At 36.1% G+C, this 23,242-nt stretch overlaps 7 protein-coding genes and 1 long non-coding RNA gene across 13 annotated transcripts; 4 read left to right on the top strand and 4 right to left on the bottom strand.

The window, feature by feature from the left end:
• Nucleotide 1: 1 nt before the first annotated feature.
• Nucleotides 2–4,710, top strand: LOC124295121. Its single transcript, XR_006905025.1, has 2 exons — nt 2–2,904; nt 4,459–4,710. It is a non-coding gene; the product is annotated as an uncharacterized LOC124295121 (long non-coding RNA).
• Nucleotides 3,330–6,456, bottom strand: LOC107225702 (microspherule protein 1). Its single transcript, XM_015666248.2, has 6 exons — nt 6,069–6,456; nt 5,622–5,994; nt 5,275–5,475; nt 4,768–5,187; nt 4,418–4,633; nt 3,330–3,881 (listed from the first exon to the last, which is right to left on the bottom strand). Exons 1-6 carry the CDS (start codon nt 6,185–6,187, stop codon nt 3,792–3,794), a joined length of 1,419 nt encoding a protein of 472 aa, XP_015521734.1. The 5' UTR covers nt 6,188–6,456; the 3' UTR covers nt 3,330–3,791.
• A 1,897-nt stretch (nt 6,457–8,353) lies between these two features.
• LOC124292624 (putative nuclease HARBI1) lies at nt 8,354–10,600 on the top strand. The gene is made up of 4 exons (XM_046729845.1): nt 8,354–9,217; nt 9,330–9,626; nt 9,748–9,956; nt 10,055–10,600. The coding sequence occupies exons 1-4, from the start codon at nt 8,876–8,878 to the stop codon at nt 10,347–10,349; spliced, it is 1,143 nt and encodes a 380-aa protein (XP_046585801.1). The 5' UTR covers nt 8,354–8,875; the 3' UTR covers nt 10,350–10,600.
• LOC107227832 lies at nt 10,422–12,632 on the bottom strand. Of its 3 annotated transcripts, none has more exons than XM_046729847.1 (6): nt 12,309–12,632; nt 11,959–12,181; nt 11,745–11,858; nt 11,295–11,657; nt 10,817–11,237; nt 10,422–10,729 (listed from the first exon to the last, which is right to left on the bottom strand). In XM_046729847.1, the coding sequence occupies exons 1-4, from the start codon at nt 12,495–12,497 to the stop codon at nt 11,317–11,319; spliced, it is 867 nt and encodes a 288-aa protein (XP_046585803.1). In that variant the 5' UTR covers nt 12,498–12,632; the 3' UTR covers nt 10,422–10,729; nt 10,817–11,237; nt 11,295–11,316. The 3 variants fall into 3 exon arrangements, with proteins under 3 accessions (XP_046585803.1, XP_046585802.1, XP_046585804.1); XM_046729846.1 differs by having other exon boundaries at nt 10,817–11,216; nt 12,309–12,631; XM_046729848.1 differs by lacking the exons at nt 10,817–11,237; nt 11,295–11,657.
• An 800-nt stretch (nt 12,633–13,432) lies between these two features.
• LOC124292622 lies at nt 13,433–15,618 on the top strand. Of its 2 annotated transcripts, none has more exons than XM_046729840.1 (6): nt 13,433–13,731; nt 13,859–14,081; nt 14,182–14,295; nt 14,383–14,745; nt 14,824–15,223; nt 15,311–15,618. In XM_046729840.1, exons 1-4 carry the CDS (start codon nt 13,543–13,545, stop codon nt 14,721–14,723), a joined length of 867 nt encoding a protein of 288 aa, XP_046585796.1. In that variant the 5' UTR covers nt 13,433–13,542; the 3' UTR covers nt 14,724–14,745; nt 14,824–15,223; nt 15,311–15,618. The 2 variants fall into 2 exon arrangements, with proteins under 2 accessions (XP_046585796.1, XP_046585797.1); XM_046729841.1 differs by having other exon boundaries at nt 14,803–15,223.
• LOC107227833 (putative nuclease HARBI1) lies at nt 15,440–17,673 on the bottom strand. The gene is made up of 4 exons (XM_046729836.1): nt 16,823–17,673; nt 16,414–16,710; nt 16,084–16,292; nt 15,440–15,985 (listed from the first exon to the last, which is right to left on the bottom strand). The coding sequence occupies exons 1-4, from the start codon at nt 17,162–17,164 to the stop codon at nt 15,691–15,693; spliced, it is 1,143 nt and encodes a 380-aa protein (XP_046585792.1). The 5' UTR covers nt 17,165–17,673; the 3' UTR covers nt 15,440–15,690.
• A 455-nt stretch (nt 17,674–18,128) lies between these two features.
• Nucleotides 18,129–23,241, top strand: LOC124292623. Of its 3 annotated transcripts, none has more exons than XM_046729843.1 (6): nt 18,133–18,456; nt 18,584–18,806; nt 18,907–19,020; nt 19,108–19,470; nt 19,549–19,948; nt 22,998–23,241. In XM_046729843.1, the coding sequence occupies exons 1-4, from the start codon at nt 18,268–18,270 to the stop codon at nt 19,446–19,448; spliced, it is 867 nt and encodes a 288-aa protein (XP_046585799.1). In that variant the 5' UTR covers nt 18,133–18,267; the 3' UTR covers nt 19,449–19,470; nt 19,549–19,948; nt 22,998–23,241. The 3 variants fall into 3 exon arrangements, with proteins under 3 accessions (XP_046585800.1, XP_046585799.1, XP_046585798.1); XM_046729842.1 differs by lacking the exon at nt 22,998–23,241 and adding an exon at nt 20,036–20,343; XM_046729844.1 differs by lacking the exons at nt 19,108–19,470; nt 19,549–19,948 and having other exon boundaries at nt 18,129–18,456.
• On the bottom strand, nt 20,165–22,411 carry LOC124292620 (putative nuclease HARBI1). The gene is made up of 4 exons (XM_046729838.1): nt 21,548–22,411; nt 21,139–21,435; nt 20,809–21,017; nt 20,165–20,710 (listed from the first exon to the last, which is right to left on the bottom strand). The coding sequence occupies exons 1-4, from the start codon at nt 21,887–21,889 to the stop codon at nt 20,416–20,418; spliced, it is 1,143 nt and encodes a 380-aa protein (XP_046585794.1). The 5' UTR covers nt 21,890–22,411; the 3' UTR covers nt 20,165–20,415.
• Nucleotide 23,242: the final 1 nt, after the last annotated feature.

The following is a 23,242-nucleotide window of genomic DNA, read 5'->3' as shown; positions in this document are numbered from 1 at the left end:
TGTATTCCTAAAAAAATAAATAAAACTTCTACTTACCTGAAATACATATATACTACATCGCTTTTTCGATAATTTAGATAAATTAAATTGACAATCTTTATAATTTTTGCGATTGGGTTAATTCAACCTTAGAATATAGGAAAAAACCTGAGAAGACTGGGTATTTAAAAAGATCAGTGTTATACTGAACATAGTATTGTCTAAATTATTCATATCATTAATTGAGTAATCCGAAGAGTAAAGTAAACCCCACTTGGGATAATTTTCAGAATTTAGTTCCAAAAAACGCTTACAGAAATCATCCATTCATAATTGAAATGTAGATTGAGGTGTTTCTTGTATATTTTATATGTAGATTACATATTTCAGATGGTACAAACATACATGTTGTAGGTCAGAGCTAACACCAGAAGCACAATGAATTAATAAAAAACACTTAACAAAAACAGAATGAATCTAAAATTTTAAACGAACTTGAATCTTATATGCCATTATGAAGTGTGTAATTCTAATATTTTACAACGATGTATCGGCAAGGTGCATCATCTTCTTGTGAATATCATTGACTATTTTGATGTCATTTAAGGTATTCACAGTTTTTTTAGTTTGTCAATAATACTTTATTGATTTAGTTGATACTCAGTTTATTGATGAAGTTTTCCATTCTGAATAATTTAATCTTGGTATATACCGATAATGTATTCTAATAATATGCAATAGTTAATAATAGTATAATAATGAAACGTAGTGATTAATTAGTTCTCGTGATCGAACATAATTTATGGAATTAAATTCAACAGTTGTGAATCACCAAATAGGCGAACAAGAAAATAATTCTTTCGAGCAAACAAATTTACACAGAAAATATTTGCTTCGATAGGAAAATGAAACCAAAATGTTTTGTAAATGCATTGCATTTTGTATACCAGTATCCGTATCGTTATTGCGACACCGGTTAGAGCAGGAAGTAATAGAGCATCGTATATTCTACAATATTCAAATAGTCAGAATGATGAAAGTGAAGTAAAGTTTGACTGTGTATTAAAAAAAGAAGTGATAATAGATATCAATTTTGACCCAAGTATGACATTATGCCTACCAATACCGATGTACTGGCAACAATAAAGCATACAACAATCTAAAATGTAAATATCTTTGCCTGGCTGAGTAAGGAAGTGGTATTTTCTCCCAGTTATAAATTACACAACAGTTCTGATTACACAGCTCAAATATTCATCATTTGGTAAACGATGAAAATACACACTGAAGGTCATAGGATAAAAAATAACAGATCTAAGGAATTAAGTAATCGTCAAGTTCGTACAGAGATAACGAAACCCATCAAAATCTGTGATAAGGTATGAGAATCGTGACACTTTCCAAATACACTCCAATTCAAACAAATTCAGTACAATTAAAATAGATTGAATTCGTTTTCATATCATCGTGTGTGGGCATTGTTGGTAGTATAGGTAATACGTATATAGTAATAAATTTGTGAGAATACAAAAAAGTTATTATACTGTCGATAAGCAAATCAGTTGTGTTGTGCCTCTATGTTTCAAGATAAGCAAAATTAATCGTAGAAATAAAGATTTGATTCAAGAAGCATATTCATGTCAGTCGTCTTGGAGCTCTGTAGTAGCCAAAAACTATACGAGTTAATTGGTGATTAGGTCTAATGATCTTACATATATTATAAAGGGTTTAGTAATCGTTAAATTATTTAATATCAAAAATTTTCAATCATGTAAAGATGTAATAATTGCAGAAAAATACTTTTGGCCACCTATATTGTAATAATATATTTTATTAACCAAAACAAAACAAATTTTAATCATTCGATCGAATTGTTTTCGAATTCCAGTTGCGATTATTTGCTACACAAGCATATTAAACGAAGGTGTTCGACCAATTGTGTGAAGATTGTGCTAAATCAGTTTAATATTTTGCCACGCATATATGTATTTATATTATATAGCAATACCAGCATGTACTCTTACTTAGAATTAGTAATTCAACAGTTGTGATTTGTATTTTACGTGTTATTCATTGTAGATAGTCCAGTGAATGTGACACACGAAACATTACACATTTTCGTTTTCTTCTTTCTCTTCTTCTTTTTTTACTACTTTTCAAACAATAAGCATAAAGGGTAGATAAATATATCAAGACTGATAAGAGATAGGTATATATGCACCTACTTTTTCTCAGAATGCGTAAATATTTCACATTATAATACTACGTGAGTAATACATTTGTGCATTTGAATGTTGTTGATGGGCTTATCGAAAACAACAAATTAAGAGAAAATATAAAAACAACATTCAGGCCCTTTGTTTCGCATAGTAAAAATAAGAGGACGAAAAACTAAATATTTAATGGAACCATCGATTGCCAAATCGTTGTTTTTATTGAAAAGAAACCAATCCGCGATACAATTTGTATTAGTGTTAATGGTGAAACGTGTGATAAAAAATTAACTCTGCAAGTGTTTAATATTTGTAATCTTCAAAGATATTTTCATACAGAAAAGATACTGGTGCGAGTGATATGCATGCAAAGAATCAATTAAATGAATTTGAAATTAGTAGATTCGTGAAAAAAAAAAATAAGAAATAACTAATTTTCACAATAGTGATCAGCAAAGTCGAGCACTAAGGCTTCTCGAATAAGTACGATAAAAGGCGAGTGATAATATCTAACGAATTTAGGAACAGGTCGAAATGAAGGTAAACAATAATCGGAGGATGTGCTGTAGTTGGATCAACAATGTGGCTTGGAAACAACTCGCCGATCAAGAATGAAAAAGGTCTCGAAATAACGTTGCGTGTGGACCTGTGTCGTAGAGAATATGCTCGTACTGCATATATCGTAATACCTGCGATGAATGCACCTTGCCAGGTAGACCGTCTGCCCCCTTCCTTGACATATTTAACATAATAAACAATACTCACGTAGTGATCATTGATTTAACATCTCCATTTATACGATAATGTCACTTTCATTCACTGATTTCGTATATTTGCAACAACTAACAATGCTTCGTAATCACTAAATTATAGGAAAAAAACGCGAGCTCACCTGGCTATCAAAATCACTTGCGACAACACGCACGCCATGTTGAACACAAATACCACTACTAACGCCATCTCACGAAATAAATTAAAACTATCGATTATCATCAATCCCTCATAGGTAGCAAGGTGTTTGTAATATCAATGATAAAATATCCACCGGTATTACTCGCTGTCTTTACAGCCTTTGGGATTCGAAATGTACCCAAAAAAACTGTACCTAAATAAAAAGGGTGTAATAATAAATCTTAATCAAAGTAACACACATCTTTATTCACTGTGATTGGAGAAAGAGTGATGCATTTGTAATTATACGTCATATGTTGTTCCCTAATAACTATACGTGACGGAATCTCTTTTTTCAACAACGTAAAGATTTTCCGAAAATTACTTTGTTTCTGTAACTAGTCTACACATTTTCTAATTACCGTATATACCCAAAAACCATATTCAGGTTTTTACAAATTTTTTCATTTTCTTCAAGTGAGTGAAAGATTCACTTGGAATCACACACATCGTCCCTTATCCACGCACTAAAAGCCCTTTGGAATATTCACTTGACACCCTATTTTAGATATAGAATTCACTAGGAAAGATATTTCTATTGAATCACTCGAGTTCAGTACTTCAGCATGCGAATTTTTCGGATTGATAAGCTTGTGAGATTCCAATTATGTCGATTCTTAGTCGTGCACACTTTACTTTTTGTCTCATTTAAGGGTTTAGGTTCAATTTAGCAGCCTCTTGACGTATTACGGATATCAATTCTTGGTTTATCAAAAATATGAAACGCAGGCCTGCAATCTGTAACAAATTATTCACTAGAATAGTTGAGTAAAAAAATAAATATAGTCGGTACAAAACAATATTTATCTACATGTTGCTTTCATATTGTTTTTACTTTGAAAACATATATCGAGGGTAACCATGCACAGAAAAAGTAAATAAATTTGTGCCACAATTTAATTATTGAATATTCTGTCAAAAATGATAAACCAACTTTACAAGATATAAATATCATAATTTATTATCTATCAAAAACTATGTTCCGCATTTTTACACAATCACAAAAATGTCATGATGCATGTAATGTCCAACTACATAAATCCGTCAATTTTGTCATCAAAGCGATTTTGACATAATTGATGACTTATAAGTTTTATGAAAATAAGTTCTTTTCGGCTCAATATGCATAAAAAATAGTGTATAAAGTGTCAATTCCTGAGCGTAACGGTATTCGTGTATACATAATTTCGTGTAAAGTGAACGGCTGTCACTTAACACGAGTGCACGCAAAAGTTCACTTTCCCTCAGAACACCTTTAATTAAAAATCACTCACCTCTACAACGCTATTATTATTAAGCTTCATTTTATTCCCAGCTAAAATGGGTCTGCTATCGACAAAAATTGGCCTCTTTCCTTCAGAAGATAGAAAGAAATCACCATTGTTTCTCAAACGTATGGTGCCCTGACGTCTGGATACTTTCCAGGCTGGACCTTCTAAGGTTAAATCAACATCAACGCTGTGATCCTTTGTTGAACGACCCACAGTGATCTTCAAAAATTAAAATACTGTTCTTACACGTTTAAAACAATGTGTGTGCAATAAAAAACCAATGATTTGAAAACCAATTGCCAAGGTATTCTATGTACATAAAATATGTACTATAAAGCGATTCCTTTCCTCACCTCTCGCGATCTCATAAGATATCTAACGAGCCTTCCTCTTAATATGGCTAAAGTTTGATTATCAAAATCTGGAGGGTTGATGCCCGTCACACTATCGACAAGAACTTGCCATCTACCAAGCTCGTTTTCCAACATTCGGATCTCTTTTTTATTTTTTCTGTCGGCCATGGCTAATTCTGCATCGATCATTTCATCCTTTTGTTCAACAAGTTCAGAATCGTTTATCATATCTTCTGCGTCAGAGAAATTCAACACGTGCTCACCACGGGGCAAACTTTGAACTGTTTGATCGGGTAATAAGTGATACTGTTTCATAAGCTGCCAATGTGCCATCAAAGCTTTGGCTGTTCGTGCAGGGTAGAATGTTTGAGCATTTACTTCTAAAAGTTCCTGAAACGTTTCCAACGTTGGTTGAGAACTCTGTGAAAAAATGAGGCGGGCAAATTTATTGAATGGACGAATACAATGAATAAAATTGTTTTTTGTATTCTTATGTGGGTACTGTACAGATTTCACTGTTCCCAAAAGATCTTCTTCGGCTTTGCTGTAAAGTGTCCTAGCTTGAACTGTGGCAATTAATTCTGGATGCAAATTACGCATTGCTTGAACAGCTACTCTAGACACCGCACTGTCATATAACAGTGCATACCACCGTTGCTGTATTTCCTGTAATGTGAAACGGCAAGAAAACTTGGTGCCTCGATGGACCTGAGAAAAAATTTCAAAAACAATCTTAAAATGTGTCTTTTTGTAAGCCACAATACATTTGGATAAACAATACGGAACAACATTTTTTCAAACTGCTAGGAATTGTTTATGAGCAGTGTACATATTTGTCATATATATATATATACCATTCTCAAATCATTTGTCTGCTGAACACCAGTTATCAAAGCCAAATCATCCGTTGGTTTCCATCTGCCTAAGTCTTTGGTTGCATTAATTGAATGTGGATGATTTTTGTTCTTCTTATTTTTTCTACCAGGACCTGTAGAACCACTGGGCCTACTAGGACGTCGATTACATCTGTCTGACTGGGTTATTGTTGCTGGGATTGGAATGGGACTAGGTAGCGTAGGGGATGGCAACAGATCTAGCGGTCCACCAGACATAGATACAGTTCTTGATCGTGAATTAGATTTTGTTGCTGCTGTGGGAGGTTGGAGATTGAATGTGGTTTCAACCAATTCGTCGTCAAATTTTCGACGTTTTATCGTCCGCGAAGAACTGTAATTAAATACGTGGTAACAATAAAAGTTTAAAGTTATTAACCAAATTTTAGTGTTCACAGGGTACCGTACCTTCTGCGTTTTATTCCTAAAGCGTCAGAATTTGGAGATTCTACGGGAAGGGTTAAAAATCCATCAGTATCATGCGAAATACCAGAAACATTAATATTCGAAGAAGACGAGATATCCATCGCTGATTATTGTAGAAAAATAAACTTGCAACGAATATTCAAGTGAAGTGTGTATGCACTACGGATCGACGAATGCAAAGCCAAAAATTCAGTTCGTGATTTGATTTATTGGTTGTAAAAAAAAATTTGAAGTAGTCACAAAACTCAGTAATTAATTGACCCGTGTGAATAAAACACTGATTTCTTTATAACTTAGTTTTAATCAAAGTTGACGGTACACAGTCACGTTCTGTTGTTATTGTGCGTGGTTGCTTCATTAGTTTTACGTCACAGATTTGAGCCAATGGTAGAACATAGCACATACTATAATTTATCATTCTACGGCGCCTTAGTGCCCTCTTCCGAATCTTAAGCAAACTTCCCTAAAAATTAACAGAATAATTACCATCTGTCTGCTAGTCACGCAATTAGGTACATACATACGTTTTATTTATTCATAAAGCCAAAGAAATACACTAAAATATGATTGAAAGGATTCTATTAATATTACGATTGAATCCGAATAATCAACCTAATATATCAACATCACCGTTTATAGTCCAGAAAGGGAGAAGGTTAAAATGGAGACATATAAATTATCTGTTTGTTGGTAAACGGAGACGATGCTGGAGTGTTTTGTCAATATCGTTACATCCATTATCTCGTTCTAACGCAGGAAGAGAAAAGGGCAGAATATCATTGTCGGTATGTCAGTCAGCGGTGTCACACTATAAATCTCATATGGGCCTCAAATAAAAATTCTTCTCACATTCATAATAAAGCAATTGATTGTCTAAAGTTGGAAATTTGCTTTGGCCGACCAGCGAACGACCAACAAAGGTGACAAAGGATTACGTTAGAAAAAAAAACCGATTTACAGTCAAATCGGGTTTTCCAGTCTCCGAAACCAATGCAAACGTGACCCTCTCCACGTGAGAGTACAATGGAGTGTGGAGCTGGCATAAGACAGCAATGTAATTTTCCGTATACGAACTTCTGCGCCCTCCGAAGTATCAGTGACATAACGGACATAACTAATGTCGAATGTAGCGCTAAAATTCAAATCTCAGATCTAGAATTTATGATCCAATTAAATAACAAATTAATATCAACAATACGAATATTTTTCATATTATTTAGATCTCATTTTATTGCACTGTATACAAACATTTTACATATTTATATAGAGATGTATATGGCATATTCACGATGTGAATTCAAAATTGTTTAACTAAAATGGCACTTGATGAAATTGGAGACTATTTCATACACTATTACATCATAAAAATATAACATAATATAAATTATTGAACACAGACTGATACGTTTATTTATATAGAAATATTGCTTTTTTTACTGCTACGAGAATTTCAGACTTTCAATGAAATATATATCATTTTATTTTATTTTAAATCGTTAACCCTGAATGTATTATATAAAATAAATGTTAGATTATTTAACGCAATTAATAAGTTATAAATTCCAAGATTTATGTATAATCGTCAAGATATAGAATAAAACATTGTAGAGGTTACTAAATCACTATAATGTATGTATATGTATATGAAAATATATTTTTTGTTATTGCTCTTTGGATGTAAGATATTGCCACAAAACTGTAACTGACAAAAATCTCGTCTCAGTTGTGGATATTCAATTACTTTGTAATTAGTTGATTATAACTACTTAAATATATTGCTGTTAATTAGTCTGATTTTGGTTGCTTTGGTCTGGAAAATTTGGTCATTTTCTTTACATTATTGTCGAACTTTTTCGGCATGTTTTATTCTAGAAATTCTTTATGCAAAATAATAATTAATCCCTACTCAAATGCTACAAATCTAGCAAACATTGTTACATATGAGGTACCAAACCATAACATTTTATTTTTTTACTTGACTTAGTTAATCTGCAATACTACTGCAACACGAAAATACAGAAATAATAGTAGTTTGAGAATAGAAAACTGAAATGACGTCACCAAATAACCTCATTTTTCAATATTGCATCGTAAATGTTACAGATGTAATACTTACATTTTTGGGTTTTTTGGCGGTTGGAAAAAAGAGTGCTCTTAGTTAACTCTCTTATTCTTTCTACAACTTTTCACGAAACACCGTAACCCCATTTTAATCACAAAGTTGTATTACACAGAGAATACATTAAGGCCGGTATTCATAGTCAGTGCTTAAGACCGGACTCGAATAAGACGGTCTTATACGAGGCCTTAAGATGGCGTTTGGTTCCATAGACGTCAAACAAGACGGTCTTGAGACGCGGCAAATAAGACGGTCTTCATCAAGTCGGTCTTATTTGAAGCGTGCTTACAAGGTTGCATAGTCCAGTCTTATTTGAAATAAGCATGGTCTTGAGCACGCAACGTTTCATAGTCAATTAACGCAGTCTTATTTACGTATCTTGGTCAAGTCGAGTTCGGACTGCACTTAAGCAAATGCTTGTTGCCTAAATATTACTCGATTGTTCTGATGCGTACGAAATTGATAATTACGAATTGTTTGGAAAATATTATATTCGAACAATATAAATTAACAGGAATAGATTGTGAAGGAATGTTTGGGAAAGTGCAGCTGGGACGGGATTATTTACTGTAAAAGGGTAGCAACGGAAACTTGCAATTGAAATAGAGGTTATGAGAGCATTCGCTTTGAAAAATTTGTGAAGTGAAGTGAATAGTGAAATTCTATTGACATGGCGAATATGCAAGATATGTTTAATTTCTACGATCAGATCGAAGAAATGAATAATATGATTGAGGTGGTTGCAATGGTCAACGTTGGGCCGAATGACGAAGACGAGGGTGAAGTACAGCGAGCTCCGAAGAGATACATCAGAGATGGTCAAAACCCGTTCGAGTTTTATTCCGAGCAGGAGTTCAAACGGCGATTCCGATTTTCAAAGGATGGTATTATGTACGGAATACTACCTAGAATTGAAGCTGCCTTAGTCAGTGCCAATAATCGTGGTCTACCAATTCCACCTGTCATGCAATTATTAATATGTCTACGATTTTACGCTACCGCTAGCTTTCAAGTAAGGATCATTGTGATTATAATTCCTGACATTCTACTGAAAATATAAAGTGATTTCATTGCTTCCTGTGATCATGGAATAAATGATTGCTAATACATTTTGTACTGTACAGCTCGTCAACGGAGATCTGATGACTATATCGCAGTCTACAGTATCGAGGATAATACACAGAGTATCGGCTCAAATTGCATCATTGATTCACGCAATTATCAAATTTCCTAGTACGGAAGCTGCTATGATCGCAAACAGAGATCTATTCAGACAACTTGGTGCACGCAGGGAGGGTATCGGTTTACCTGGCGTTGATGGCGCTATCGACTGCACTCACATTCGATTATGTCATACGAAATTTGCAGACCTGCAGGAGGTTTATAGGAATCGTAAGGGATATTTTTCCCTCAATGTACAGGTATGTCGCGTTGGCGATAACCGTTTACAAATACCATAAGTTGCAATTAATTTTATCTAGGATACAAATAAACAATACTATTCTATGAAAATCGGTACTTTTAATTTAAATGATACCACAGGCAGTTGTCGGACCCAATATGGAATTCTTGGATGTGGTTCCGGAATGGCCTGGAAGTAACCATGACAGTCGAATATTCCAAAATTCACGAATTTACATGCGGTATCATGAGAGACAACTTACTGGAACCCTGGTTGGAGATGCCGGCTATCCGTGCTTGCCATTTCTGCTGACTCCACTGGCAAATCCAATTACAGATGCTCAACAAAGGTAAGATAAAGATTATCGCATTACTTTAGATTTCGATAAGTAGTCATAAAATTGACAAAGTATACATGTGTGAATTAACCAAGTCGGTATCTTGATAGGTATAACAACGTACAAAGCAGAACAAGGCAAATTGTTGAAAGAACATTTGGAGTTTGGAAGCGACGTTTTCCTTGCCTATCCCGAGGTTTGGGAACCAAATTGTTGTGCTCTACCACAATTGTTGTAGCTTGTGCCGTACTACACAATTTATCACTAACATTGGATAATGCTCTTCCGGAAGATAATCGCATCGAAGAAGAAGAAGCGGATGAATTGCCACCTCAAGCACCGCATTGGCAGCCTGGAGAGGGTTTTGCAATACGCGAAGCTCTAATCGAACGGTTATTCATTTAATCAAAATATATGTATATCAAGTTAATTTAATTGTAAAGACTAATTGATTTTAGAATGAATATACTCCAAATATTTAATAAAATTGAATTTAATTTGTACAAACAGTTAACATTAGAATACATATTTTACTCATAACTTATCATTGGTTCTCATTTTATTTTTAAACCCCTCACTTACTCATGAAAATACTGATATGTACGTAATTGTACTAAGCGTCAGTCTTATAGTTACGATAATACTTATGAAAATTTGTCTACGTAAAAATATTCAATACATTATAAATACAGCCAGTAAATAGAACTAAAGTTGCTCTTTTGAACTTTGAAGATCAAAGGTTGTCCCTTTCACGCGCATTTTTTTGCAAGTCTGCACCGGGATTCCTGTTAACATATCAATACAATTTATTTATCAATAACCGGTATAGAGGTTTACATAATGATATAGGTTAAAATATGTGAGATTTTTACCTGATGAACAGCTTGGAGTAGGCTCTGTCGGTGGTCTATCAATTGACGCATCTAACAAGTATTCGACATCTTGAAATCCAAAAAGTGAATCATCGTCATTCTCCAGAACGCTACCTGGAATATGAAAAACATTATTGAAATGTAGTTTTTTCAAAAAAACAATTTTGTATTAATATGATAGATAATTTGGTAATATAATAAAAGTTTTCTACGCTTTGTAGAAAACCTGTACATATATTTAACGTCCATAAAGCGAGCTTGATAAAAGTGTTCCTTCATCCTGCGGAGAAGCTTATTGCCCTGCAAACTCATATTCAGGAACAGACTGAAGTGGCACCATTTTCCCAGATACTACTACTGGGTGAGATCCTGCTTTCGAACTTGATAAAGGAATCCACACCTGGAAAAGGATATCCAATGACTACAGAAGAAAAACCATTAATGTTGTTTGCTAAAGAAAACAATAACGTCGCTCTACCGATCGATTTGGAGCTTCCAGATCAAAGGTTGTCCCTTTCACGCGCAAGTTTGAATTCAGCCAACTCTGCTTCTGCTGTGGCTTTCCTGATTTCAAGTTCTTGAATTCGTAAAAGGTGTTGAACTTTCAGCAGATGAATGTCGTTTTCGTTATCTTCCATTAATTTTGACATTCTTTGCTCACGGTCTTTCTTCATCTGAAAGAGCTCTCTGTCCTCAGCTGAGAGAGCGTCTAGTCTCTGAGTCACAGCTTCTTCCATCGCCTTCTGAGCTATAGATTTTGACGCTGAAAAATGGCTCGATGATTCTGACCGACTTCGCTTTGCCGCCGCACGCATTTTTTTGCAAGTCTGCACCGGGATTCCTTTTAACATATCAACACAATTTATTTATCAATAACTGGTATAGGGGTTTACATAATGATATATGTTAAAATATGTGAGATTTTTACCTGATGAACAGCTTGGAATAGGCTCCGTCGGTGGTCTATCAATTGACGCGTCTAACAAGTATTCGACATCTTGAAATTCAAAAAGTGAATCATCGTCATTCTCCAGAACGCTACCTGGAATATGAAAAACATTATTGAAATGTAGTTTTTTCAAAAAAACAATTTTGTATTAATATGATAGATAATTTGGTAATATAATAAAAGTTGTAATCACCCATGGCTATTGCTTGCTCCCCCGGAATAATATTGGAACTGAACTCGGTCGGGGCAAGAGTCATTAAATGCGGCACAATTGCTGCAATGTCAGGGTCTACCTGTGCCTCTGGAATCTCCGGACCACCCCCAGTAGCCATACGTGCTTGCTTTTCCTGGGTCAAAGCATCCCGCTGGCTCTGTTTCATGTTAGACCACAGCTTTTTAAGTTGTGGCACTGTTCTCTAAAAGAATGAACATAAAATATAAGAAAATTCTGTAGACTTTAATGAAGCGTCGAAAAATTTACTATCATATTTGAGTGATCAAACGTACAAAAAATATGGCCAATAAGTGAATTGAATAACTCACCGTCTCACTGATTTGTAGTACACCGTTGAATTTTTCAGCAATTTCATTCCATGCTGACTCTTTCTCACGGAGAGATCCTGCGTCACTCTTTTTTTGCTCAACAATATTTTTATATTTTTTCAAAATTTCTAAAAATATTTTTTTATCAACCGCAGTGTAATGCTTGCCGCTTTTGCCTTTCGGAGCCATGGAGTATTACAAACCTCAAACTCCACACACCGTAAACTTCAAGTTTTTGAAACAAGGTTAGAAAAGTATACGGACAACCCCTGACACTCACCACTGCTCGTTAGTACTGCTGCTCGTGTACTATAAAGTTCTTCTTCTTCTTCTTCTTTTTATAGCTATACCCCCACTACAAAAAATTGTACGCGATTCGTTGCCGTTCTTTAGTTCCTCTATGGTTCCACTACGTGGCGCTAACGTTGTTGTGTTCATAAACTATAAAAATACTCAAGAGCTGCATGCCTATACGAATATCTTGCACAGGCTGAGAAATAAAATCCGAGCATCTTATTGGGGGATACATCGGAAATATTCCGAACATAACCGAACGTCGAATAAGACCGTCTCAAGCTCAGTCTTCGTCAAGACGGTCTTGAATGAAATAAGCTAGCGCTTGAGACCAAATTCTTGACGAAGACCGTCTTGTTTTCCGACTATGGCCCGTATTCATAGTCAGGTCTCAAGGCGGTGCTTAAGACCGTCTTGGTGAAGATCGTCTTATTCGTTCAAGACCGTCTTGAGATGCTATGTATTCATAGTCGGAAAACAAGACGGTCTTCGTCAAGAATTTGGTCTCAAGCGCTAGCTTATTTCATTCAAGACCGTCTTGACGAAGACTGAGCTTGAGACGGTCTTATTCGACGTTCGGTTATGTTCGGAATATTTCCGATGTATCCCCCAATAAGATGCTCGGATTTTATTTCTCAGCCTGTGCAAGATATTCGTATAGGCATGCAGCTCTTGAGTATTTTTATAGTTTATGAACACAACAACGTTAGCGCCACGTAGTGGAACCATAGAGGAACTAAAGAACGGCAACGAATCGCGTACAATTTTTTGTAGTGGGGGTATAGCTATAAAAAGAAGAAGAAGAAGAAGAACTTTATAGTACACGAACAGCAGTACTAACGAGCAGTGGTGAGTGTCAGGGGTTGTCCGTATACTTTTCTAACCTTGTTTCAAAAACTTGAAGTTTACGGTGTGTGGAGTTTGAGGTTTGTAATACTCCATGGCTCCGAAAGGCAAAAGCGGCAAGCATTACACTGCGGTTGATAAAAAAATATTTTTAGAAATTTTGAAAAAATATAAAAATATTGTTGAGCAAAAAAAGAGTGACGCAGGATCTCTCCGTGAGAAAGAGTCAGCATGGAATGAAATTGCTGAAAAATTCAACGGTGTACTACAAATCAGTGAGACGGTGAGTTATTCAATTCACTTATTGGCCATATTTTTTGTACGTTTGATCACTCAAATATGATAGTAAATTTTTCGACGCTTCATTAAAGTCTACAGAATTTTCTTATATTTTATGTTCATTCTTTTAGAGAACAGTGCCACAACTTAAAAAGCTGTGGTCTAACATGAAACAGAGCCAGCGGGATGCTTTGACCCAGGAAAAGCAAGCACGTATGGCTACTGGGGGTGGTCCGGAGATTCCAGAGGCACAGGTAGACCCTGACATTGCAGCAATTGTGCCGCATTTAATGACTCTTGCCCCGACCGAGTTCAGTTCCAATATTATTCCGGGGGAGCAAGCAATAGCCATGGGTGATTACAACTTTTATTATATTACCAAATTATCTATCATATTAATACAAAATTGTTTTTTTGAAAAAACTACATTTCAATAATGTTTTTCATATTCCAGGTAGCGTTCTGGAGAATGACGATGATTCACTTTTTGAATTTCAAGATGTCGAATACTTGTTAGACGCGTCAATTGATAGACCACCGACGGAGCCTATTCCAAGCTGTTCATCAGGTAAAAATCTCACATATTTTAACATATATCATTATGTAAACCCCTATACCAGTTATTGATAAATAAATTGTGTTGATATGTTAAAAGGAATCCCGGTGCAGACTTGCAAAAAAATGCGTGCGGCGGCAAAGCGAAGTCGGTCAGAATCATCGAGCCATTTTTCAGCGTCAAAATCTATAGCTCAGAAGGCGATGGAAGAAGCTGTGACTCAGAGACTAGACGCTCTCTCAGCTGAGGACAGAGAGCTCTTTCAGATGAAGAAAGACCGTGAGCAAAGAATGTCAAAATTAATGGAAGATAACGAAAACGACATTCATCTGCTGAAAGTTCAACACCTTTTACGAATTCAAGAACTTGAAATCAGGAAAGCCACAGCAGAAGCAGAGTTGGCTGAATTCAAACTTGCGCGTGAAAGGGACAACCTTTGATCTGGAAGCTCCAAATCGATCGGTAGAGCGACGTTATTGTTTTCTTTAGCAAACAACATTAATGGTTTTTCTTCTGTAGTCATTGGATATCCTTTTCCAGGTGTGGATTCCTTTATCAAGTTCGAAAGCAGGATCTCACCCAGTAGTAGTATCTGGGAAAATGGTGCCACTTCAGTCTGTTCCTGAATATGAGTTTGCAGGGCAATAAGCTTCTCCGCAGGATGAAGGAACACTTTTATCAAGCTCGCTTTATGGACGTTAAATATATGTACAGGTTTTCTACAAAGCGTAGAAAACTTTTATTATATTACCAAATTATCTATCATATTAATACAAAATTGTTTTTTTGAAAAAACTACATTTCAATAATGTTTTTCATATTCCAGGTAGCGTTCTGGAGAATGACGATGATTCACTTTTTGGATTTCAAGATGTCGAATACTTGTTAGATGCGTCAATTGATAGACCACCGACAGAGCCTACTCCAAGCTGTTCATCAGGTAAAAATCTCACATATTTTAACCTATATCATTATGTAAACCTCTATACCGGTTATTGATAAATAAATTGTATTGATATGTTAACAGGAATCCCGGTGCAGACTTGCAAAAAAATGCGCGTGAAAGGGACAACCTTTGATCTTCAAAGTTCAAAAGAGCAACTTTAGTTCTATTTACTGGCTGTATTTATAATGTATTGAATATTTTTACGTAGACAAATTTTCATAAGTATTATCGTAACTATAAGACTGACGCTTAGTACAATTACGTACATATCAGTATTTTCATGAGTAAGTGAGGGGTTTAAAAATAAAATGAGAACCAATGATAAGTTATGAGTAAAATATGTATTCTAATGTTAACTGTTTGTACAAATTAAATTCAATTTTATTAAATATTTGGAGTATATTCATTCTAAAATCAATTAGTCTTTACAATTAAATTAACTTGATATACATATATTTTGATTAAATGAATAACCGTTCGATTAGAGCTTCGCGTATTGCAAAACCCTCTCCAGGCTGCCAATGCGGTGCTTGAGGTGGCAATTCATCCGCTTCTTCTTCTTCGATGCGATTATCTTCCGGAAGAGCATTATCCAATGTTAGTGATAAATTGTGTAGTACGGCACAAGCTACAACAATTGTGGTAGAGCACAACAATTTGGTTCCCAAACCTCGGGATAGGCAAGGAAAACGTCGCTTCCAAACTCCAAATGTTCTTTCAACAATTTGCCTTGTTCTGCTTTGTACGTTGTTATACCTATCAAGATACCGACTTGGTTAATTCACACATGTATACTTTGTCAATTTTATGACTACTTATCGAAATCTAAAGTAATGCGATAATCTTTATCTTACCTTTGTTGAGCATCTGTAATTGGATTTGCCAGTGGAGTCAGCAGAAATGGCAAGCACGGATAGCCGGCATCTCCAACCAGGGTTCCAGTAAGTTGTCTCTCATGATACCGCATGTAAATTCGTGAATTTTGGAATATTCGACTGTCATGGTTACTTCCAGGCCATTCCGGAACCACATCCAAGAATTCCATATTGGGTCCGACAACTGCCTGTGGTATCATTTAAATTAAAAGTACCGATTTTCATACAATAGTATTGTTTATTTGTATCCTAGATAAAATTAATTGCAACTTATGGTATTTGTAAACGGTTATCGCCAACGCGACATACCTGTACATTGAGGGAAAAATATCCCTTACGATTCCTATAAACCTCCTGCAGGTCTGCAAATTTCGTATGACATAATCGAATGTGAGTGCAGTCGATAGCGCCATCAACGCCAGGTAAACCGATACCCTCCCTGCGTGCACCAAGTTGTCTGAATAGATCTCTGTTTGCGATCATAGCAGCTTCCGTACTAGGAAATTTGATAATTGCGTGAATCAATGATGCAATTTGAGCCGATACTCTGTGTATTATCCTCGATACTGTAGACTGCGATATAGTCATCAGATCTCCGTTGACGAGCTGTACAGTACAAAATGTATTAGCAATCATTTATTCCATGATCACAGGAAGCAATGAAATCACTTTATATTTTCAGTAGAATGTCAGGAATTATAATCACAATGATCCTTACTTGAAAGCTAGCGGTAGCGTAAAATCGTAGACATATTAATAATTGCATGACAGGTGGAATTGGTAGACCACGATTATTGGCACTGACTAAGGCAGCTTCAATTCTAGGTAGTATTCCGTACATAATACCATCCTTTGAAAATCGGAATCGCCGTTTGAACTCCTGCTCGGAATAAAACTCGAACGGGTTTTGACCATCTCTGATGTATCTCTTCGGAGCTCGCTGTACTTCACCCTCGTCTTCGTCATTCGGCCCAACGTTGACCATTGCAACCACCTCAATCATATTATTCATTTCTTCGATCTGATCGTAGAAATTAAACATATCTTGCATATTCGCCATGTCAATAGAATTTCACTATTCACTTCACTTCACAAATTTTTCAAAGCGAATGCTCTCATAACCTCTATTTCAATTGCAAGTTTCCGTTGCTACCCTTTTACAGTAAATAATCCCGTCCCAGCTGCACTTTCCCAAACATTCCTTCACAATCTATTCCTGTTAATTTATATTGTTCGAATATAATATTTTCCAAACAATTCGTAATTATCAATTTCGTACGCATCAGAACAATCGAGTAATATTTAGGCAACAAGCATTTGCTTAAGTGCAGTCCGAACTCGACTTGACCAAGATACGTAAATAAGACTGCGTTAATTGACTATGAAACGTTGCGTGCTCAAGACCATGCTTATTTCAAATAAGACTGGACTATGCAACCTTGTAAGCACGCTTCAAATAAGACCGACTTGATGAAGACCGTCTTATTTGCCGCGTCTCAAGACCGTCTTGTTTGACGTCTATGGAACCAAACGCCATCTTAAGGCCTCGTATAAGACCGTCTTATTCGAGTCCGGTCTTAAGCACTGACTATGGCCCGTATTCATAGTCAGGTCTCAAGGCGGTGCTTAAGACCGTCTTGGTGAAGATCGTCTTATTCGTTCAAGACCGTCTTGAGATGCTATGTATTCATAGTCGGAAAACAAGACGGTCTTCGTCAAGAATTTGGTCTCAAGCGCTAGCTTATTTCATTCAAGACCGTCTTGACGAAGACTGAGCTTGAGACGGTCTTATTCGACGTTCGGTTATGTTCGGAATATTTCCGATGTATCCCCCAATAAGATGCTCGGATTTTATTTCTCAGCCTGTGCAAGATATTCGTATAGGCATGCAGCTCTTGAGTATTTTTATAGTTTATGAACACAACAACGTTAGCGCCACGTAGTGGAACCATAGAGGAACTAAAGAACGGCAACGAATCGCGTACAATTTTTTGTAGTGGGGGTATAGCTATAAAAAGAAGAAGAAGAAGAAGAACTTTATAGTACACGAGCAGCAGTACTAACGAGCAGTGGTGAGTGTCAGGGGTTGTCCGTATACTTTTCTAACCTTGTTTCAAAAACTTGAAGTTTACGGTGTGTGGAGTTTGAGGTTTGTAATACTCCATGGCTCCGAAAGGCAAAAGCGGCAAGCATTACACTGCGGTTGATAAAAAAATATTTTTAGAAATTTTGAAAAAATATAAAAATATTGTTGAGCAAAAAAAGAGTGACGCAGGATCTCTCCGTGAGAAAGAGTCAGCATGGAATGAAATTGCTGAAAAATTCAACGGTGTACTACAAATCAGTGAGACGGTGAGTTATTCAATTCACTTATTGGCCATATTTTTTGTACGTTTGATCACTCAAATATGATAGTAAATTTTTCGACGCTTCATTAAAGTCTACAGAATTTTCTTATATTTTATGTTCATTCTTTTAGAGAACAGTGCCACAACTTAAAAAGCTGTGGTCTAACATGAAACAGAGCCAGCGGGATGCTTTGACCCAGGAAAAGCAAGCACGTATGGCTACTGGGGGTGGTCCGGAGATTCCAGAGGCACAGGTAGACCCTGACATTGCAGCAATTGTGCCGCATTTAATGACTCTTGCCCCGACCGAGTTCAGTTCCAATATTATTCCGGGGGAGCAAGCAATAGCCATGGGTGATTACAACTTTTATTATATTACCAAATTATCTATCATATTAATACAAAATTGTTTTTTTGAAAAAACTACATTTCAATAATGTTTTTCATATTCCAGGTAGCGTTCTGGAGAATGACGATGATTCACTTTTTGAATTTCAAGATGTCGAATACTTGTTAGACGCGTCAATTGATAGACCACCGACGGAGCCTATTCCAAGCTGTTCATCAGGTAAAAATCTCACATATTTTAACATATATCATTATGTAAACCCCTATACCAGTTATTGATAAATAAATTGTGTTGATATGTTAAAAGGAATCCCGGTGCAGACTTGCAAAAAAATGCGTGCGGCGGCAAAGCGAAGTCGGTCAGAATCATCGAGCCATTTTTCAGCGTCAAAATCTATAGCTCAGAAGGCGATGGAAGAAGCTGTGACTCAGAGACTAGACGCTCTCTCAGCTGAGGACAGAGAGCTCTTTCAGATGAAGAAAGACCGTGAGCAAAGAATGTCAAAATTAATGGAAGATAACGAAAACGACATTCATCTGCTGAAAGTTCAACACCTTTTACGAATTCAAGAACTTGAAATCAGGAAAGCCACAGCAGAAGCAGAGTTGGCTGAATTCAAACTTGCGCGTGAAAGGGACAACCTTTGATCTGGAAGCTCCAAATCGATCGGTAGAGCGACGTTATTGTTTTCTTTAGCAAACAACATTAATGGTTTTTCTTCTGTAGTCATTGGATATCCTTTTCCAGGTGTGGATTCCTTTATCAAGTTCGAAAGCAGGATCTCACCCAGTAGTAGTATCTGGGAAAATGGTGCCACTTCAGTCTGTTCCTGAATATGAGTTTGCAGGGCAATAAGCTTCTCCGCAGGATGAAGGAACACTTTTATCAAGCTCGCTTTATGGACGTTAAATATATGTACAGGTTTTCTACAAAGCGTAGAAAACTTTTATTATATTACCAAATTATCTATCATATTAATACAAAATTGTTTTTTTGAAAAAACTACATTTCAATAATGTTTTTCATATTCCAGGTAGCGTTCTGGAGAATGACGATGATTCACTTTTTGGATTTCAAGATGTCGAATACTTGTTAGATGCGTCAATTGATAGACCACCGACAGAGCCTACTCCAAGCTGTTCATCAGGTAAAAATCTCACATATTTTAACCTATATCATTATGTAAACCTCTATACCGGTTATTGATAAATAAATTGTATTGATATGTTAACAGGAATCCCGGTGCAGACTTGCAAAAAAATGCGCGTGAAAGGGACAACCTTTGATCTTCAAAGTTCAAAAGAGCAACTTTAGTTCTATTTACTGGCTGTATTTATAATGTATTGAATATTTTTACGTAGACAAATTTTCATAAGTATTATCGTAACTATAAGACTGACGCTTAGTACAATTACGTACATATCAGTATTTTCATGAGTAAGTGAGGGGTTTAAAAATAAAATGAGAACCAATGATAAGTTATGAGTAAAATATGTATTCTAATGTTAACTGTTTGTACAAATTAAATTCAATTTTATTAAATATTTGGAGTATATTCATTCTAAAATCAATTAGTCTTTACAATTAAATTAACTTGATATACATATATTTTGATTAAATGAATAACCGTTCGATTAGAGCTTCGCGTATTGCAAAACCCTCTCCAGGCTGCCAATGCGGTGCTTGAGGTGGCAATTCATCCGCTTCTTCTTCTTCGATGCGATTATCTTCCGGAAGAGCATTATCCAATGTTAGTGATAAATTGTGTAGTACGGCACAAGCTACAACAATTGTGGTAGAGCACAACAATTTGGTTCCCAAACCTCGGGATAGGCAAGGAAAACGTCGCTTCCAAACTCCAAATGTTCTTTCAACAATTTGCCTTGTTCTGCTTTGTACGTTGTTATACCTATCAAGATACCGACTTGGTTAATTCACACATGTATACTTTGTCAATTTTATGACTACTTATCGAAATCTAAAGTAATGCGATAATCTTTATCTTACCTTTGTTGAGCATCTGTAATTGGATTTGCCAGTGGAGTCAGCAGAAATGGCAAGCACGGATAGCCGGCATCTCCAACCAGGGTTCCAGTAAGTTGTCTCTCATGATACCGCATGTAAATTCGTGAATTTTGGAATATTCGACTGTCATGGTTACTTCCAGGCCATTCCGGAACCACATCCAAGAATTCCATATTGGGTCCGACAACTGCCTGTGGTATCATTTAAATTAAAAGTACCGATTTTCATAGAATAGTATTGTTTATTTGTATCCTAGATAAAATTAATTGCAACTTATGGTATTTGTAAACGGTTATCGCCAACGCGACATACCTGTACATTGAGGGAAAAATATCCCTTACGATTCCTATAAACCTCCTGCAGGTCTGCAAATTTCGTATGACATAATCGAATGTGAGTGCAGTCGATAGCGCCATCAACGCCAGGTAAACCGATACCCTCCCTGCGTGCACCAAGTTGTCTGAATAGATCTCTGTTTGCGATCATAGCAGCTTCCGTACTAGGAAATTTGATAATTGCGTGAATCAATGATGCAATTTGAGCCGATACTCTGTGTATTATCCTCGATACTGTAGACTGCGATATAGTCATCAGATCTCCGTTGACGAGCTGTACAGTACAAAATGTATTAGCAATCATTTATTCCATGATCACAGGAAGCAATGAAATCACTTTATATTTTCAGTAGAATGTCAGGAATTATAATCACAATGATCCTTACTTGAAAGCTAGCGGTAGCGTAAAATCGTAGACATATTAATAATTGCATGACAGGTGGAATTGGTAGACCACGATTATTGGCACTGACTAAGGCAGCTTCAATTCTAGGTAGTATTCCGTACATAATACCATCCTTTGAAAATCGGAATCGCCGTTTGAACTCCTGCTCGGAATAAAACTCGAACGGGTTTTGACCATCTCTGATGTATCTCTTCGGAGCTCGCTGTACTTCACCCTCGTCTTCGTCATTCGGCCCAACGTTGACCATTGCAACCACCTCAATCATATTATTCATTTCTTCGATCTGATCGTAGAAATTAAACATATCTTGCATATTCGCCATGTCAATAGAATTTCACTATTCACTTCACTTCACAAATTTTTCAAAGCGAATGCTCTCATAACCTCTATTTCAATTGCAAGTTTCCGTTGCTACCCTTTTACAGTAAATAATCCCGTCCCAGCTGCACTTTCCCAAACATTCCTTCACAATCTATTCCTGTTAATTTATATTGTTCGAATATAATATTTTCCAAACAATTCGTAATTATCAATTTCGTACGCATCAGAACAATCGAGTAATATTTAGGCAACAAGCATTTGCTTAAGTGCAGTCCGAACTCGACTTGACCAAGATACGTAAATAAGACTGCGTTAATTGACTATGAAACGTTGCGTGCTCAAGACCATGCTTATTTCAAATAAGACTGGACTATGCAACCTTGTAAGCACGCTTCAAATAAGACCGACTTGATGAAGACCGTCTTATTTGCCGCGTCTCAAGACCGTCTTGTTTGACGTCTATGGAACCAAACGCCATCTTAAGGCCTCGTATAAGACCGTCTTATTCGAGTCCGGTCTTAAGCACTGACTATGAATACCGGCCTATGAATACCGGCCTATGGCCCGTATTCATAGTCAGGTCTCAAGGCGGTGCTTAAGACCGTCTTGGTGAAGATCGTCTTATTCGTTCAAGACCGTCTTGAGATGCTATGTATTCATAGTCGGAAAACAAGACGGTCTTCGTCAAGAATTTGGTCTCAAGCGCTAGCTTATTTCATTCAAGACCGTCTTGACGAAGACTGAGCTTGAGACGGTCTTATTCGACGTTCGGTTATGTTCGGAATATTTCCGATGTATCCCCCAATAAGATGCTCGGATTTTATTTCTCAGCCTGTGCAAGATATTCGTATAGGCATGCAGCTCTTGAGTATTTTTATAGTTTATGAACACAACAACGTTAGCGCCACGTAGAGGAACTAAAAAACGGGAACAAATCGCGTGCAATTTTTTGTAGTGGGTGTATAGCTATAAAACGAAGAAGAAGAAAAAGAATTTTATAGTGTATGTTTATGTGTATATAATTTTTATATACACATATTTTAACCTATATCATTATGTAAATCTCTATACCGGTTATTGATAAATAAATTGTATTGATATGTTAAAAGGAATCCCGGTGCAGACTTGCAAAAAAATGCGCGTGAAAGGGACAACCTTTGATCTTCAAAGTTCAAAAGAGCAACTTTAGTTCTATTTACTGGCTGTATTTATAATGTATTGAATATTTTTACGTAGACAAATTTTCATAAGTATTATCGTAACTATAAGACTGACGCTTAGTACAATTACGTACATATCAGTATTTTCATGAGTAAGTGAGGGGTTTAAAAATAAAATGAGAACCAATGATAAG

Source organism: Neodiprion lecontei, chromosome 1 (genome assembly GCF_021901455.1).
Source record: "Neodiprion lecontei isolate iyNeoLeco1 chromosome 1, iyNeoLeco1.1, whole genome shotgun sequence".
Classification (NCBI taxonomy): domain Eukaryota; kingdom Metazoa; phylum Arthropoda; class Insecta; order Hymenoptera; family Diprionidae; genus Neodiprion; species Neodiprion lecontei.
This window is presented reverse-complemented; position numbering and strand designations above follow the sequence as displayed.